At 42.3% G+C, this 15,834-nt stretch overlaps 1 protein-coding gene across 1 annotated transcript in view; it reads left to right on the top strand.

Annotated features, from left to right (window-relative positions):
- The window catches only part of SMAD1 (SMAD family member 1), a 69,434-nt gene that overhangs the window by 47,498 nt on the left and 6,102 nt on the right, over positions 1-15,834 (top strand). Inside the window, exons 3-5 of the mRNA XM_006755954.2 lie at positions 3,214-3,471; positions 6,002-6,118; positions 9,303-9,524. Coding sequence (XP_006756017.1) covers positions 3,214-3,471; positions 6,002-6,118; positions 9,303-9,524 — 597 coding nt within the window. The remainder of the gene's footprint in view (positions 1-3,213; positions 3,472-6,001; positions 6,119-9,302; positions 9,525-15,834) is intronic.

The raw sequence follows: 15,834 nt of genomic DNA, 5'->3' as shown, positions 1-15,834 counted from the left end.
AAAATCGCATAACAGCCGAGCATACACCCAGCAGCGCTGCTGATGCCTGAACGGTATGTGGAATGAAGTGGGCGGGCATCGGGAGGCCACTATGGCACGGGGCAAGCACTATGGGCAGTCTATCTGAAGTGTACCTGGCGTATAAGACGACCCCCCACTTGGAGGCATATTTTTCAGGGCCAAAAAATCGTCTTATACGCCGGCAAATACGGTAGATACATGAGTCTGTATGATTTCATTTATATGAAGATTTGTGCATTTTAGGGTAGATGTGTGATACATCAATGCATTTTTTAAGTTTATTAAAAGATACCTGTATCTATGTCAGCAGTGGCAAAGTCGTCTCAATAGTCAGAGGTGAGGAAAAACGTTATTTTTCTTGTCAAGTTCATCAGATGCTAATTTATTGTAGCTGGTAGCTCACTTCTACCAGTGATCAGCAAAAGCTGGTCAGGCTCACCTGTAATGTCCACTAAGGACAGCACTGTGCCTGGGAGCCAGACCACTGCACACCACACAGCAGTTACCGGAACACTGTGCAGAGTGTCAGCTTGGGGTGCAGGGGTGTGTGTGTGTGTGTGTGTGTGTGTGTGTGTGTGTGTGTGTTTGTTGGGGGTTAGGGGTCCTCTGAAGGATTAACATGGAGAATTGATTCAAATTGCTGTCTGGTGCTACCTTTGTAGGGAGGGGTACAGAGGCCAATATTTGCCCCCTTTTAAAGGTACCAATCAGAAATGAGGCAATAGCTAGATGACCAAACAAGGCAAGTGGTAAAGTGGTAACTTACCATAAGCTGCAGCAGCTAAAAGAAAAAGAGAATGTTTGATTGCATAAACAATTTAAAGGCAGTGGACTATTTCATAGCATGATTTTATTTTGGAATATAGCTTTCTTTTGGTGTAGGGTGAGCCTTTAAGACTGTCGGAAATTTTTTGTTCAACAAAACAAAGTAGATTACACTTCAGGTGGCTATTGAAAGGTAAAAGGAGGTAAAAGGTAAAAGGTAAAAGGAGTCATTATTCTTTTAATGACTTGGTTTGGGCAGATTGCATCACTGTGCTTAAAAGAAAATACATTTATTATATTAACAGGGTTTGTTTCTAAGGGGTCCAATAGTAGGGACATCACATTGCTACAGGATTATGTAAAATTTAAGATACAGCATATGAGAAACTTTTAACATTTTTCAGCTCATGAATAAGTGATGATCCAAGTGTTAAGAGCACTTTTTTCCCCCTTGTAGAAATGTTAGAAATTACGGATAAATTCCCTGGATAGCCCTCAAAAATCTACTTAATTCCTAAAGCCTCTAAGTATTGTTTCATTGGGAAAATAAATTCTGAATCCTAACTCCCAGCAACAATAACAGATTTTAAATGTCTTCCTCTCTCCTCCCGTACAGTTTACCAAATGGGTTGTTTTTGTCTTTCTAGCCAAGGCCACAGAACAGCAGGGATCCCAAGGGCCTTTGTTACTGGGAGAGCCATCTGGTGACCCTGGCAGGAAGCTAGGCTCTAACCCTGGTGAGGGCTCTGTTTGCCAGCCCTTCCCCTGGACTCTCTTGTACTTGTAGGGGCTCTGCTGCTGGAGATTTCCGACCATGCTAATTATTAACTCCTTAGGCTCTTCACACACAGAGCTTTGAGGCATGGCTTGTGTTCTTTCCTTCTCTACTGGTATAAACGGCTTGGGCCTTAAGTATTCACCTAGCAAAATATGGATTGTATAAAATGTCTTTTTTTTTTTAACCTACCAGGTAGTAAATAGGATGACTGATAAGTGGGTAAATACATTAAGATCCTTAGAGAAAAGATGTTCCCAAGGTACAGTCATGTACCTCAGAACACTCTTGGTCAACAACAGACCACACATATCCTATAAAATCCTATATAATAAAAGGCTAATATGCAAATCAACTGAACGGTGCAACAACCAGTCGCTATGATGCGCACTGACTACCAGGGGGCAGACACTCAACACAGGAGCTGCCCCCACTGGTCAGTGTGCTCCCATGGTGGGAGCGCCACTCAGCTGAGAGCCTCTCCCGTCTCCGTCTCCGTCTCCGTCTCCGTCTCCGTAGCAGCGTTAAGGATGTCCAACATCCCCCAAGGGCTCCCGGACTGCGGGAGGGTGCAGGCAGGGCTGAGGGACCGCTCCTCCCCCCCACCCCCCATGAATTTAATGCACCGGGCCTTTAGAGTAAGATTATAATGGAGATGAAAACTTCCTGTCGCCCAGTAACATCATAGTGGTTGTGATGCAGTAGCAAAACGCATTCCTCACATGTTTGTAATGACGCTGGTGTAAACAAACCTATTGGGCTGCGTCATATTAATGCGCATGCCATTACAGTGTTCCCTGTTATTAAGCGGCATGTGACTATATGACTAAGAGGACACAACTTAAAGTCTGTCCCTCAAAATACCCTATTTTGTCCAATTAACTGTCTTCATTGGCATTTGGATTTATACTGTTCACTATATTTACCCTCTGACCTTTATTCACTTCCTTTTGGTTTAAAGTGAGTTGGGTCCATTTAAAACATGTATGGTGAATAATTCATATCATTAATAGGTATTATTAACTCTTAAATGTCAAATCTTATCAGCCAGGGATATAAAGTGGACTCGTCAATGATAACATATGTATGCTCTTAATTGTGCTTTGGTTTTTAGTAAATGAAACAATTGAGAATAGGGGAGCCATAACTTGTTAACCTACATGGATGTATTTTTTTTAATATATTTTATTGATTTTTTACAGAGAGGAAGGGAGAGGGACAGAGAGTTAGAAACATCGATGGGAGAGAAACATCGGTCAGCTGCCTCCTGCACACCCCCCACTGGGGATGTGCCCGCAACCAAGGTACATGCCCTTGAACCGGAATCGAACCTGGGACCTTTCAATCCGCAGGCCGACGCTCTATCCACTGAGCCAAACCGGTTAGGGCGATGGATGTATTTTGCAGACTTTCCCCAACAGTCTGTCACTGCCGCTCATCTTCACCATAAGTCTCCAGTGATTCTAAAGGGACAGTATTTTTTTTAGCGCATTTGTTCCTGAGTGAAAAATGGCTTTTCATTTGGATGGCGCTTTCGAGTGGGCAGTAGGGCAGGGTTCAGATAATTTGTTATGTACAGGTTATGCTACAACTTTATCGCGATGTTATAGATTTCCATCATTCTCATTTTTGTCTTTTTCTTTTTTTTCCAGTTCTTCCTCCAGTGCTGGTCCCGAGACACAGTGAATATAACCCTCAGCACAGCCTCTTAGCTCAGTTCCGCAACTTAGGACAAAATGAGCCTCACATGCCACTCAACGCCACTTTTCCGGATTCTTTCCAGCAGCCCAACAGCCACCCGTTCCCTCACTCCCCCAACAGCAGCTACCCCAACTCTCCTGGAAGCAGCAGTAGCACCTACCCTCATTCTCCCACCAGCTCTGACCCAGGAAGCCCTTTTCAGATGCCAGGTAGGTTGCACTGTTGGGGGCTGTTCTGTGGGCAGCTCCATAGTGTTAATACAGTGTGGGGAGAAGCTGGTGTGCCTGGAGGGAGAGGCTGTCCGCTCTGGTACATGGCCCTGTGCTCCAGGGCTCAGGACCCGACTGGTTGAAAGAAGACCTCATAGCTAAGTACTAGGCATATGTCTTGTTTTATTTGTCAGGCACAGATGCTCAAATAAATTTTATGTTTTTATTCTGAAGGGCTTCGAAACAGCTGCATCTTTCTGGGCGTGGCATCATTGTTAACAGTCTTTGCTCTTGATAAAAGAAAGAAAAAAATAGTGTGTTGCACACATTTGCTTTAGGAGAAACACAGGCTCCATCAGCATCATTTCGTACGTGGAATAAAAACCCCTGCTGCAAGTGCAACCTCAGAAAAGATATTTCCTGAGGGATCACAGTCCCCTTCTTAATTAAATTCATTTAAGAGGTGATGTAATCCCAAGAAACATATACTTTAACAACAAAGGAATTGCAACAGATGTACTGGAAACCATCTGCTTGTTTAACTTAGCAAAGACAGAAAACAATTATCCTCCTTTTTCAGACTTAACTGATGGTGTAATATTTATCAGAATAGATGATTAATTAGGACATTTTGTTTGTCAAGTTAATAGGTTAATAAGCCAGCACCTCAGAGAACAAAAATGATTAGTACCGAATTTCTTGCCAGTAGACCTCAAGAAACATAGTCGAAATAAAGATATACTTGGCATCTGCATACTTAACTTCTATGAACAAGTGGGCAAGCATGTTCATTGGGTCACTGAAATGTTTTCGTTTTTTTTAAGTATATTTGAATTCGACATCAGCGCGGGTATGTCCTCAAAAATTGAAAAGTGGTCCACACTTGATATTGCTATCTGGAGTTTATGTATCTATTGCTTCCTTTTATTTTAAGCCTGGTTACTTTGCATTGTTTTGCTTGGTTTTCAATGCAAAACTGTTTCAGATGAGGGTGGGAGATTGACTAGTTTAAAAAATCAAGCTAATAGCATCTGGTGACTTCTATCCACTCCCTTTCAGACCCTTTGTGTGTGGTGGACAGGGTAATAGGGAGGAGATAACTTCAGAAGGCTTTTGAGCAGTGGCAAACCGGGGTGGGCCCAAGGGTGAAAAACTTGAAGGTTATTGCTTGGATGTACACTTCTTCCCTGGCTGCTGAGGGATGGCGGCTCAGGCCCAGCAGGGGAAATGAGAAGAAGAGGAGGTAGAGGAGGCACTTGTGGGGATGGTGGGCACCACCGGTGGCGTCTGGTCCCTCTCAGTGGTGCTGATGCCGTGGGTTGCCCATGAAGTGTCACCTGTGTGTTTGGAGAAATGTGTTGTCTTTGGTCTCAGGGGAGGCTCTTTGTCTTTCTTCCTGACTGGAAGTGAAGCCAAGTCAGTGTTCCAGGTGCAGGGAAGAAGCCGAATTAAAAGAAGCTGGAGACGGGTGAACAAGGCAGCCGGATAAGGTCCCCACAGCCCTGTCTTTGTGCTCCGAGCCCTTGCTCGTTAACAGCTGGACCGTGGGAAGTCACTGGGTGCTGTGATTCAACCTTGGAACAGTCAGTCTTGGGAAATCGCTGCGGACCGCTAGTGGAGCCCAGTTAGTGTTTGCATTTGAGGGTTGCCCGAGTAGTCTAGGGGACTTACCTAAGTTAGCGTGGGTCCCTAGGGTGAGACTTTGTTCTCTGCTCTGCCCCGTGTGCCCCATGGTCTCACGCTAGTCAGGGAGTAACTTGTTTTGGGGAAAACCATGCTCTTTGTTTAAGAATACAGAATACCTGTGTGATGGTCTTTGTTTCCAAAATCAATATTTTTTGCTGCCTCTTATTTGCCAGTTGGCTATGACTTTCCAGAGGAAACATATATGTAAATTCTGAAATAAAAGATAGCTGTGATAAACGGATTTGTTTCCTCTTTCACTATTAGGGGTTTTAAAATTAGTGATTATTTAAGAGGGTGGGAGAAGGTGGTCCTGACAGGTCGCCTAAAGTCTTGAAAAATTAAGTTCAGTCAGAAAGTTGAGTAATGAAACTCAGTGGTGATTCCTACGGGCCCACAGGTTGCATGTAGGAAACCCTGAAGCCCCTTCCGTTGAGAAGTCCTCTAGAGCCTTCCGAGGTTTTCCACCTACCAGTGCGAGGGAAAGGCAGAGGCCCACTCAGCGTGGGTCGTACCCAAGGTGGTTTAAGTGCTCGTCCGAGTGTGTTCCAATGGCACCATCCCAGACTGGCAGACCACTTCCGGGATTGGCACTCAGTGCTTTTCCTCCCCCTGAGTTTTGACTAAAATTGTGTAAGATCATGAGATGGTAGCAATCCTCAGAAAGTGCACAGCAGTCCAGTGTCCGGAGCCTCCAGTCTTCGGAAAGGGTGGTGGGAACAGCCACTTAATCTCTTACAAATTTCAGGACAGAAGAGGATATATATGTTTTAAGTGTGTGTGTTTATTAAGGATTTAAAAATTATGGGGTTTTTTTTTTGGTTTCTTTTCTTTTTTTACTTTGTAGCTGATACGCCCCCACCTGCTTACCTGCCCCCTGAAGACCCCATGACCCAGGATGGCTCTCAGCCAATGGACACAAACATGATGGCTCCTTCACTGCCCCCCGAAATCAACAGAGGAGGTAAATGAATTGCCACTGATTCCCTTTTGAGAGTCTCAGGTTTATCTGCCCAAATGTGGCTTTCTCTCACAAAATTGCGTTAGTCTTTAAAAAGATAGCTATTTGAGGAAGACAGAACACAATGAGAGGCTCTGCAGAAACAGTTCCTTGGGTTACAGGTAAGTCTTTGCTGTGAAGAACAAACACACCGATTTAACTAATGAAGGCCGACGTGTAATTGAGCAGTCATGGTTAGAGCTTCCATACTTAGTAATTCTGAATTGGTGAAAAAAGAGTATTTTTAAGTAAAGGACAAAGGGGCATTGAGAAATGATGATCATAACAATACCGAAGTGGAGTTTCCACGGGTGATTTCCAAAACTAGGAGTTCATGTCACAAGGCTTTGGAGAAGAAGGTTCTTTTGTAGTTGGGATAGATAGTGGTCAACCCCATCTATTTCCCAGCCCCCTCCTTCCCCCCTCCATGCACAGGGCAGCTGGCACAAACCAGCACGTTCGCTGCTTTCTTGCTTTCTGTGTTTGTTTCTAACCTCGCTGCTAAAAGAAGTTGAGGCGCATGTCTTTCCTGTCTTCACCCGGAAGAGCTCTAAGCAGAACGAAGGTTCTTTGTCTCTCAAGTAGAGGGCGGGTCTGTTTGCAGCTCTCTCCTTGGCCATGACATAGGGGAGGACGCCATCCTTCCTCCAGGGCTGCAGTGCCAAGTCAGGTGGCTTAAGGGAGCAGGGAGCCCAGGTAAATGAGGGCTGGGAAAGTCTCTGAGCATCGGTAAGAGGTCACGGCCACGCCGTTGAGTAAAGCTGCTCCCGCAACGTCTCATGGAGGACAGTGCTGCACAGGTGCACTCGGCACATGGCCTGGGCCATCGAATTTGTGCAAACCTTACACACATTGGAGTTGAAATGCAATTCGATGACTAGATATGTCTTAGGTCATTCTCATCAACTTTATAATTAAAATTGAGGACACCTCACACTTTGTCAGACTTGCTTGTATTTTTGAAGTTCTTAAAATTTGATGATAAACTCAACCTTTCTTAGAAGTGCAATGTGATAAACTGGAATGTACACCTTTTTGTTGGCTCTGATGATCTCTAGAACATCCTCTCAAGCATATGATTATGAGCCAACAAAGGTTCTGGTTGGAGAAAAGAACTCCTGTCTCACACATCTTTGGGATTTTTATTTGGGGATCAGGTTTGCAGGAAAGGATGGCATATACAGTTATGAGCATGCTGACCTGTAAATATTATTGTTAAGTCTAAAATGTCTGATTTCAGGAAATTGACCTTTAAATTGTTTTAAAATTTTTTCCTTTAAATAGCTTTAAACATTTTCTCCATTAGAATAAGTTTCTAGTTAATTTTTTCATGAGGAAGGAACGTTGGCCCTTTTTGTTGCTGTTGTTTAATTTGGAGTGGTTTTCCTAGAGCAGGGGTCAGTACACTACAGTCTCCAGGTAAATTCAAACTCTTCCTGTTTTTATAAATAAAGTTTTATTAGGACACACTGTGTTCATTCATTTCATATTATCTGTTACTGCTGTTGCACTACTAGGGTACTGTTGAGTAGTTGCCATAGAGACCACATGGCTTACAAAACTTTTCTGGCCTTTTATAGAAAAAAAATCATCAACCTCCAACCTTAGATGAATGTATTTTGAACAACACTGATAGTTGATAAAGCATCCTGTTAATGATGTTGCAGCCCTGTTTAAGATTTGACACTTGTAAATCACTAGACTTTTGCTCTTTGAAATATAGCAAATTGACAAGGGATAATTGCTTAGCAAGCATGTTTTCAGCTCACTCGTTTCAGTGTATAAAGCAGTTAATGTTTGTGTGGTTTTCTTTTCTTTTTTACTAAATTTATTAGGGTGACATTGGTTAATAAAATTATATAGATTTCAAGTGTACTGTTGTCTGTGTCTATGAGTTTTTGTTTTTCTTGTTTGTTCATTTGTTGCTTTCAGTTTTATATTGCACAAGAGTCAAGTCATATGGTTCTTAACTTTTTTTAATTTATTTTGCTTAAGCATGATATTCTCAAGATCCATCCATGTTGTCGCAAATGGCAGTATTTCCTCTTTTCTGTGGCTGAGTGGTTTCTTAACGATCATTTTCCTTGTTTTCTGTACCGAATTCTAAAGTAAAGTGCATTTTAATATTATGGAGGTTGATGTTAAGAACACAGAAGTACTTGCCTCCAATTTGGATTTTCTTTCCTTTTTTTATGATTATATATTCAAGACCATAAACCTCAGATCGTTATGTACTGTCATGCTGGCTATATATGCTTTGTATTCCTGGAATCTCTAATGCAGTGGTATAAGAGGTTTTACTACAGAGGGAACTTATCTTTAGAACCTTCTAGTTGCAAATATTTAGAAGCATGTTCTGTTTGGAGATTTGTTAGTCTTAAGAGATTTGACTTAACAAGCTGCATCCTGTCAGTAAAGTTGGGTAATTTCCATTGTTGGCCCATTCTGGGAATGGAGAGACAAAACACACCTGCTCTGCATGACTTAAAGCAAATATAAGGAAGTTAGCATGAAATCTGGATGAGAGAGATATGATTCATTCTGTGCGAGTTGGCCAGCTGGCACGATTTCTTCCTGAGTCTGAGGACTGGAGCAGAGCTGTAGCTGTGATGGTTATTGGCAACTTAACGTGAAGTAAAGGAACTTCTTATCAATAATTAGAAACTGATTTTCATTGCTCTGGAAAAGCATCGGCATGCTAAGGCTTGGTTGAGAGTAATTCCTTTCCGTGCCAGCACCTTTGGCATATTTCCCGTCCTCTATTGTTCTCTTCCCCCTTGTTTTTTTTTTTCAGCTCACTTACCACTTGTTGCCTTTCTTTAGATGGTGAGCCAGGGTCTGTAATGGGGGTAATTTCCATTTTGGCATATTACAGAGCATATTGTGAGTGTTCCGCACATGCTGTGGGTATGCTTGCCTCGCTGGCATTTTGGTTATCCAACAGTAATTAGAGAAAATTATTTTCCAATGAGAGGACAATGTTGCACTTAGTAAGGAGTACTAAGACATCATAGGTACACTCCATGCCCTAAAATAGCAGTTGCTTCTCCATATCTTCATTCCATGGTCCTGAGCCAAAGTTACAACACAGTTTCAGTTTTTAGAGCCCAGGGCACCCCCGTGATTCACTAGCTTTTCTCTCCTACAGATGTTCAGGCAGTTGCGTATGAGGAGCCAAAACACTGGTGCTCTATTGTCTATTATGAGCTCAATAACCGCGTGGGAGAAGCGTTCCATGCCTCCTCCACCAGTGTGTTGGTGGACGGTTTCACCGACCCTTCCAACAACAAGAACCGTTTCTGCCTCGGGCTGCTCTCCAACGTTAATCGGAATTCCACGATTGAAAACACGAGGAGGCACATTGGAAAAGGTGAGTTTCCACTTTAACCTCTATTGTCTGATGTGTTCCTGTACCCCCAGAGCCTCTTAGTCTTTCCTGTAGCAGAACTAGTGTAGCAACGCCAGATAATGTGTACTTACTTCAGTTTGTAAATATTTTCCCAATGCGCATTACCAGGAAGTCCACCTTCCAGTCAGCGATTTCTGTGGCCGACCCACGCGTAATAATTAGTCGTCATTAGCAGAAACAGTGATTTGCTGTTCGGGAGCCCTGGTCTATCTTGTGTTTTGCTGCAGAATAGGATCGCTGTTAAAAAAAAAAATTACTTACCACCTGAAACGAAAAGCAGATTAAAATAAGTAAACCTAATGTATGTCAGACAAATACCATAATCACTGAGGAAATAAAAAGAATGAAATAATCCCAGACAATTTAGGAATCGATAGTACCTTGCTATATATCCTCAGTCTGGGCCAGGTAGGGTAGCGTGATTGTAAGCAAACCCTGAACTGTTTGTAGTAGACTTGATTATTTAGTAGCAATATGAATGAAACAGTTCTGAAACTTTCAGATTCGATTATAAGATTGATACTGAATGTATGATGTTGGGAGCCTGGGTTTTCACTGGGCAATAAGAGACATGCACGTGTGGAGGACGGCAAAGAAACGAACCCTGTGGAAGTATCAGTGTGAAATCATGATTTTAGTTATGTGTGTATGTGTGTGTTCATACATGTTTACGATCTCATGTATGGGTGGGTGTGTGTGTGTGCATATATAGATGCATCTGTACATGCAGATAGTTTCTGACCTGTCTGCTGAAAGGGCCAACAGGCTAAGATACCCAGGAGCAATAAACACGTCTAGTGAGACACCTCTAACACCATTTTCCACTCAGAGGAACCAGGGCTCCTTGGAGAAAGGGCTGACTCCAAGGCTGGGACAGACAGGCACCAAGTGAGCCTGGAACATTCTGTTGTGTCAGAAAGTAAAGAAATGCTTATGAAAATGATGGGCGCATATCACAGGAGCCAACTCTAGGATAATATGAGCACCAAAATAACTAAGTAATGAGTTTCAAGCCACTGAAAAGCAATAGCAATCCAGAAATCCATGCCAGTAATGAATCGATAAATGAATGGGGAAGGCTGACTGGTAAATGTAGACTGCATGCTAGAGTTGGACAGTCATCATATGGTAGCCATCAGGCAACACTCATCCATGGATCCTAAAAAAGAGAGAATTTTTAAATGAGAATCAGGATCTGTGCATGGTCTTAAAGTGTTTCCTCACAGACAGCCCATTCATTTCAAGGGAGAATAAAGATCAGTGATTACGCAGTGGAGGAATTGGACAGCATCTTGACTGGGAGATCAGAATGATCATCACCAGTGAGAGATAGATGGGTATCCTATACCTCCAGATGTGGTACCCTGAGAAGGAAACATCACCTATGCTGAGTTCCAGCTGAGAATGCAAATCTGCACCTAATAATCAGGAAATGTCAGACAAATCCCAAATAAGGTGCATCCTGTTCAAAAGGGTGAGGAGGGACTGTATTCTCCCAAAATATCAATGTCAAAAGACAAAGGTGTGAGAATGTTCCAGATTAAAAAAGGCTAAAGGGATACGATAGCTCAGTGTTGTAACCTGACCCTGGATGTGATCCTGTACCATCCAGGGAAAACATTTTATAAAGGACATTGTGGGGATCAACAGGCAAAATTGGAATAAGAGTGGCCTCTTTCCTATATAGTAAAAGGGTAATATGCCTCCCAGCACCAGGATCAGCGTGACAGGGGGCAACGCCCAAACCCCCTGATCGCCCTGTGGCTCTGTGTGTGACAGGGGGCAGGGCCACAACCTCCCTATCCGCCCTGCTCTGTTCGTGACAGGGGAAGGCGCCCCAACCCCCTGATCAGCCCTGCTCTGTGCCTGATGGGGGGAGCGCCCCACCCCCCTGATTGCCCTGCGGCTGTGTGTGACAGGGTGTGGCGCCCCAAGCCCCCCCCCCCCACGGGCCCTGCTCTGTGTGTGACGGGGTAGAGCCATAACCTCCCCAGCGGCCCTGCCCTGAGTGTGACAGGGTGCGGCGCCCCAACCCCCTGATCCGCCCTGCTCTGTGCGTGATGGGGGGAGCTCCCCAACCCCCTGATCGATCCTGCTCTGTGCGTGGCAGGTACGGAGCCCCAACCCCCCTGATGGGCCCTGCTCTGTGAGTGACATGGGGTGGTGCCGCAACCTCCCCATCGACCCTGTCTTGAGTGTGACAGGGGGCGGTGCCCCAACCCCCCAATCAGCCCTACCCTGAGCGTGACTGAGGGTGGCATCGCAACCTCCCAATCCGCCCTGCTCTGTGCATGACAGGGGGTGGCGCCCCAACTCCCCAATCAGCCTTGCTCTGAGCCCGACCAGGGGCTGCACCTAGGGATTGGGCCTGCTCTCTGCCACCCGGGAGCAGGCCTAAGCCAGCAGGGCATTATTCTCCCGAGGGGTCCCAGACTGCGAGAGGGCACAGGCCGGGCTGAGGGATCCCCCTGCCCCCCCCCACCCCAGTGCACAAATTTTTGTGGACCGGGCCTCTAGTCTACACTAATAAAAGAGAAACCTGCAAATTGGTGTCACTCTGCTATGCCCACCAGCTAATCAGAGTGATTATGCAAATTAACCCAACAAAGATGGCCATTAATTTGCATATGCAGACAGAGCAAAGACTGAAGGCTCTGGCCGGAGTGAAGACTGAAGACTGAAGAGGCTTGGCTTCTCTGCTGTGGCCAGACCGAAGGCCTAGGTCCCAGGTGCCGGAGGAAAACCTGTGCTGGCAGCCAGGGGTAGAAAGGCCTATTGCGCGAATCTTTGTGCAACGGGCTTCTAGTTAAAAAATAATAATACGCCAAAACCGGTTTGGCTCAGTGGATAGAGTGTCGGCCTGCGGACTGAAAGGTCCCGGGGTTGATTCCGGTCAAGGGCATGTACCTGGGTTGCGGGCACATCCCCAGTAGGAGATGTGCAGGAGGCAGCTGATCGATGTTTCTCTCCCATCGATGTTTCTAACTCTCTATCTCTCTCTCCCTTTCTCTCTGTAAAAAATCAATAAAATATATTTAAAAAAAATAATACAAGAATAAACTCGGGTACTCACAACTGTAAACCTACTTTTGCCTTATTCTGTGTATAAATATCTATCTAAAATAGTCCTGTGCTAGAATATATATATGTATATGTATGTGTGCATTTATGTATGAGTAGGTGTGTATAGAAAAATAGAATAGAGGGATGTACAGATGATAAAGCATGTGGAGTAAATTGTCACAATAGATAAATCTGGATGATGCCTATATAGCTTTGATCTGTTTTCCTATTTCAGTGTGTTTGAAATTGTTTCCAGAGTCAAGGTGTTTTGTTTTTTTTAATGACCTATGAAATTTAGGACAGTGGATCAAATTAAAAGGTTATTTAATTGATGTTTAAAATACATTTGAAATAAAGTTTAACATTCAATCCTAAAAAAAAAAAAAGCAAGAACTCTCAAAGCAGGAATCTATAAATAGTTCCTTAACCTGATTAAGGGAGGAACCTTAAGCTACACATGTAATGATGAAATGCTAGAACTTAGCATACAAATACCTTTCTATGGCTGTAAACCCCTGAGATTGCAGATAAACACAATTTTGCACACATTTGGGATAGAGGGACATAGTTTTCATTATGTTCTAAAGTTGGCCATTGCCCCAAAGTAGTAAAAAGCCATTGTACTCTGGGACATTCCTATTAAAAATTAGGAAGAAGATGAGAATTCTGGGAATGCTGTTATATAAAATTGTTCCAGATGCCTTGACTATTGTGGAATTACAGATAATGGCAGTAAGCCAAAATGATCATTATTTGCAGATGATATGATTAATTAATTGGTTGCTGATATTTTTAGGATAGATTTTGGGGGGATAAATTCTTGAAGTGAAATTAGTAGGTCATAAACTCGATGTACTTTGCTAATTTACTTTCCAGGAAGCTTTTATTAATTTCCACTTGAACCATGAGTTTCTGAGTGCCTTTCCTCCTTCGCCCATATGTCAGTATTACTTACGGTCATTGTGTCGATTCAAATGATATGATTGTTTATCTAGAAACTTCCAGTAAATCTGTTTTTAGAAATTATATGTCAGTTTCCTTTAATCTGGCAGTAATCAGTTAGAAAATACGCTAGAGAGGGGAATGCCATTCCCAATAACCACAGAAAACACACATTTTTTTGGAATAATCTGAACCAGCAATATATAAGATTTATGTTAAGAAAGTCAAATGTTATTGCAAGAGAAAGAAAATTTGAATAAATAAATAGGCATTCTGTGTTCCTTAAAGAAAAGGCCTAATATTGTGAAAATATTTTGAAGATATTCATTCTTCCTATACTTTAAGACAATCCATGTCAGAATCACAATGTAATGTTTTTTGAAAGTTGGAAAATGTTTTCTGAATATTATAAACAAGTGAAAATAGCTAATTTTATTTTTAGTGGGAGAGTAAAGAAAATATACTTGATGTTAGGGTTAATAAAACATTATGAAACTACAATTAAATCAGTGTGTAGACAAAACAGTGGAATAAATTAAACTCAGACTATGCAGTATTTTAAAATTTAATGTATGATAATATCAGTAGAGTATTCTTCTAATGGGCCTGCAGTAACAATGCTAGCTTTGGGGTGAGGCTCGGGGGAGAAACCCTGACCTCATTCCATATATGCAAATAGATTAATGCGCTGAACTTTTTATAAAAAAAGACAGACTATTAAAAAGTTAAGAGAAAATGTATTGGATCAGAGAGAGAGAAATTTTCTAAGCATTTAAAACAACAGAAAAGACCACAAGGGGTTTGACTACTTAAAGACTTCAAACTTCTGTAGGTTAAAAAAAAATACATAGACAAAATTAAAAGGCAAAGGACTAATGGGGAAACAATTAAAGTATATGTGCAGTTCATAATAAATGAAAACCCTAGAACCCCGGTAGGATAAATAGGTGAGAAGTATGAACAGTAAATTCATAAGAGAAACACAAGTGGCTAATAAACATATGAAATCATCATATCAGCCTCACGTATAAATTAAAACAGTATTGTTTTTCAGCTCTTAATTAGGGAAGTTTTGTTTTGTTTTAAACTCAGGCTCAGTACTGGCACGGGCGAGACAAGAAAGGTACCATACACTGCTGGTGAGCAGGGTGTAAATTGATGGAAGCATCCTGGAAACTCATTTGGCAGAGTGAATCAAAAGTGTTTAATCCAATGATTTAACTTCTAGGATTCTCTCCTAAGGGTATTATAAAAAAATGATCCAGAGACATTTATCACAGCATTCTTATAATAGCAGAAAATTAGTGTGAACACAATGGTCCAGTAATGGGAGAATCGTTAAATAAATGTTGTATCCCTACAGTCATGTAGATATTTCAGATGTTTGCAAAGAAAGTTTAATGATCCTTAAAACCTCATACAGTGTGTCACGCTGTTAACAATTCTTGCCTCTGGGTCACCAAAGAAAGGAAACTATTGTCTGCTTTATATTTTGTCTCACTTTCTAAATTTTCTAAAATGAATATTTGTCACTTTTATAATCAAGGAAGAAAGTACAAACAAACAAAAAAACACAGAACACGCCCTTAAATTTTCTCTGCATCAGACAGAAAAATGGGCTTTTGCTCCAGGCACTATTGAATTGTTGCAGAAGTCTTAGCCGTTGTGTGCACACGTACACACAGCACACAATGTTTCCTGTGAGACGGTGGTTTTAGCATTGACTAACCCAGGGGTGGGCAAACTTTTTGACTCGAGGGCCACAATGGGTTCTTAAACTGGACCGGAGGGCTGGAACAAAAGCATGGATGGAGTGTTTGTGTGAACTAATATAAATTCAAAGTAAACATCATTGCATAAAAGGGTACGGTCTTTTTTTTCAATAGTTTTATTCGGTCTTTTTTTTCAATAGTTTTCATGGCTGGATTAGAAAAAAGGAGGAGAAAGTAATCTAATCATAGCAGAGAGCTGGAGAGATGATTTAAAGCTAGGTTTTATGTGGTTGTTGAAGAATTTCTAAGGATATCAGCTGTGCAGTATTTAGTGAATTTTCTCCACCTCTCTAACTTCACAATCTGTAATTTGTGGAGAGTGGGTATACTCTCTTGGAGAATATTCCAGCAGCTCTTTAATTGGTCCCACCTACTCTTTCAAAGGCATTGCACTTTCATGGTTTTCTTTTACCTTTAGGATAAATCCCAAAGGTTAAGTTCATGCTAACTGCTCCAGCAAACACACAGAAAGCTCTTGGTGGTTTAAAACAATT

The sequence above is a fragment of the Myotis davidii genome, unplaced genomic scaffold, assembly GCF_000327345.1.
Source record: "Myotis davidii unplaced genomic scaffold, ASM32734v1 scaffold151, whole genome shotgun sequence".
Taxonomy (NCBI): Eukaryota; Metazoa; Chordata; class Mammalia; order Chiroptera; family Vespertilionidae; genus Myotis; species Myotis davidii.
This window is presented reverse-complemented; position numbering and strand designations above follow the sequence as displayed.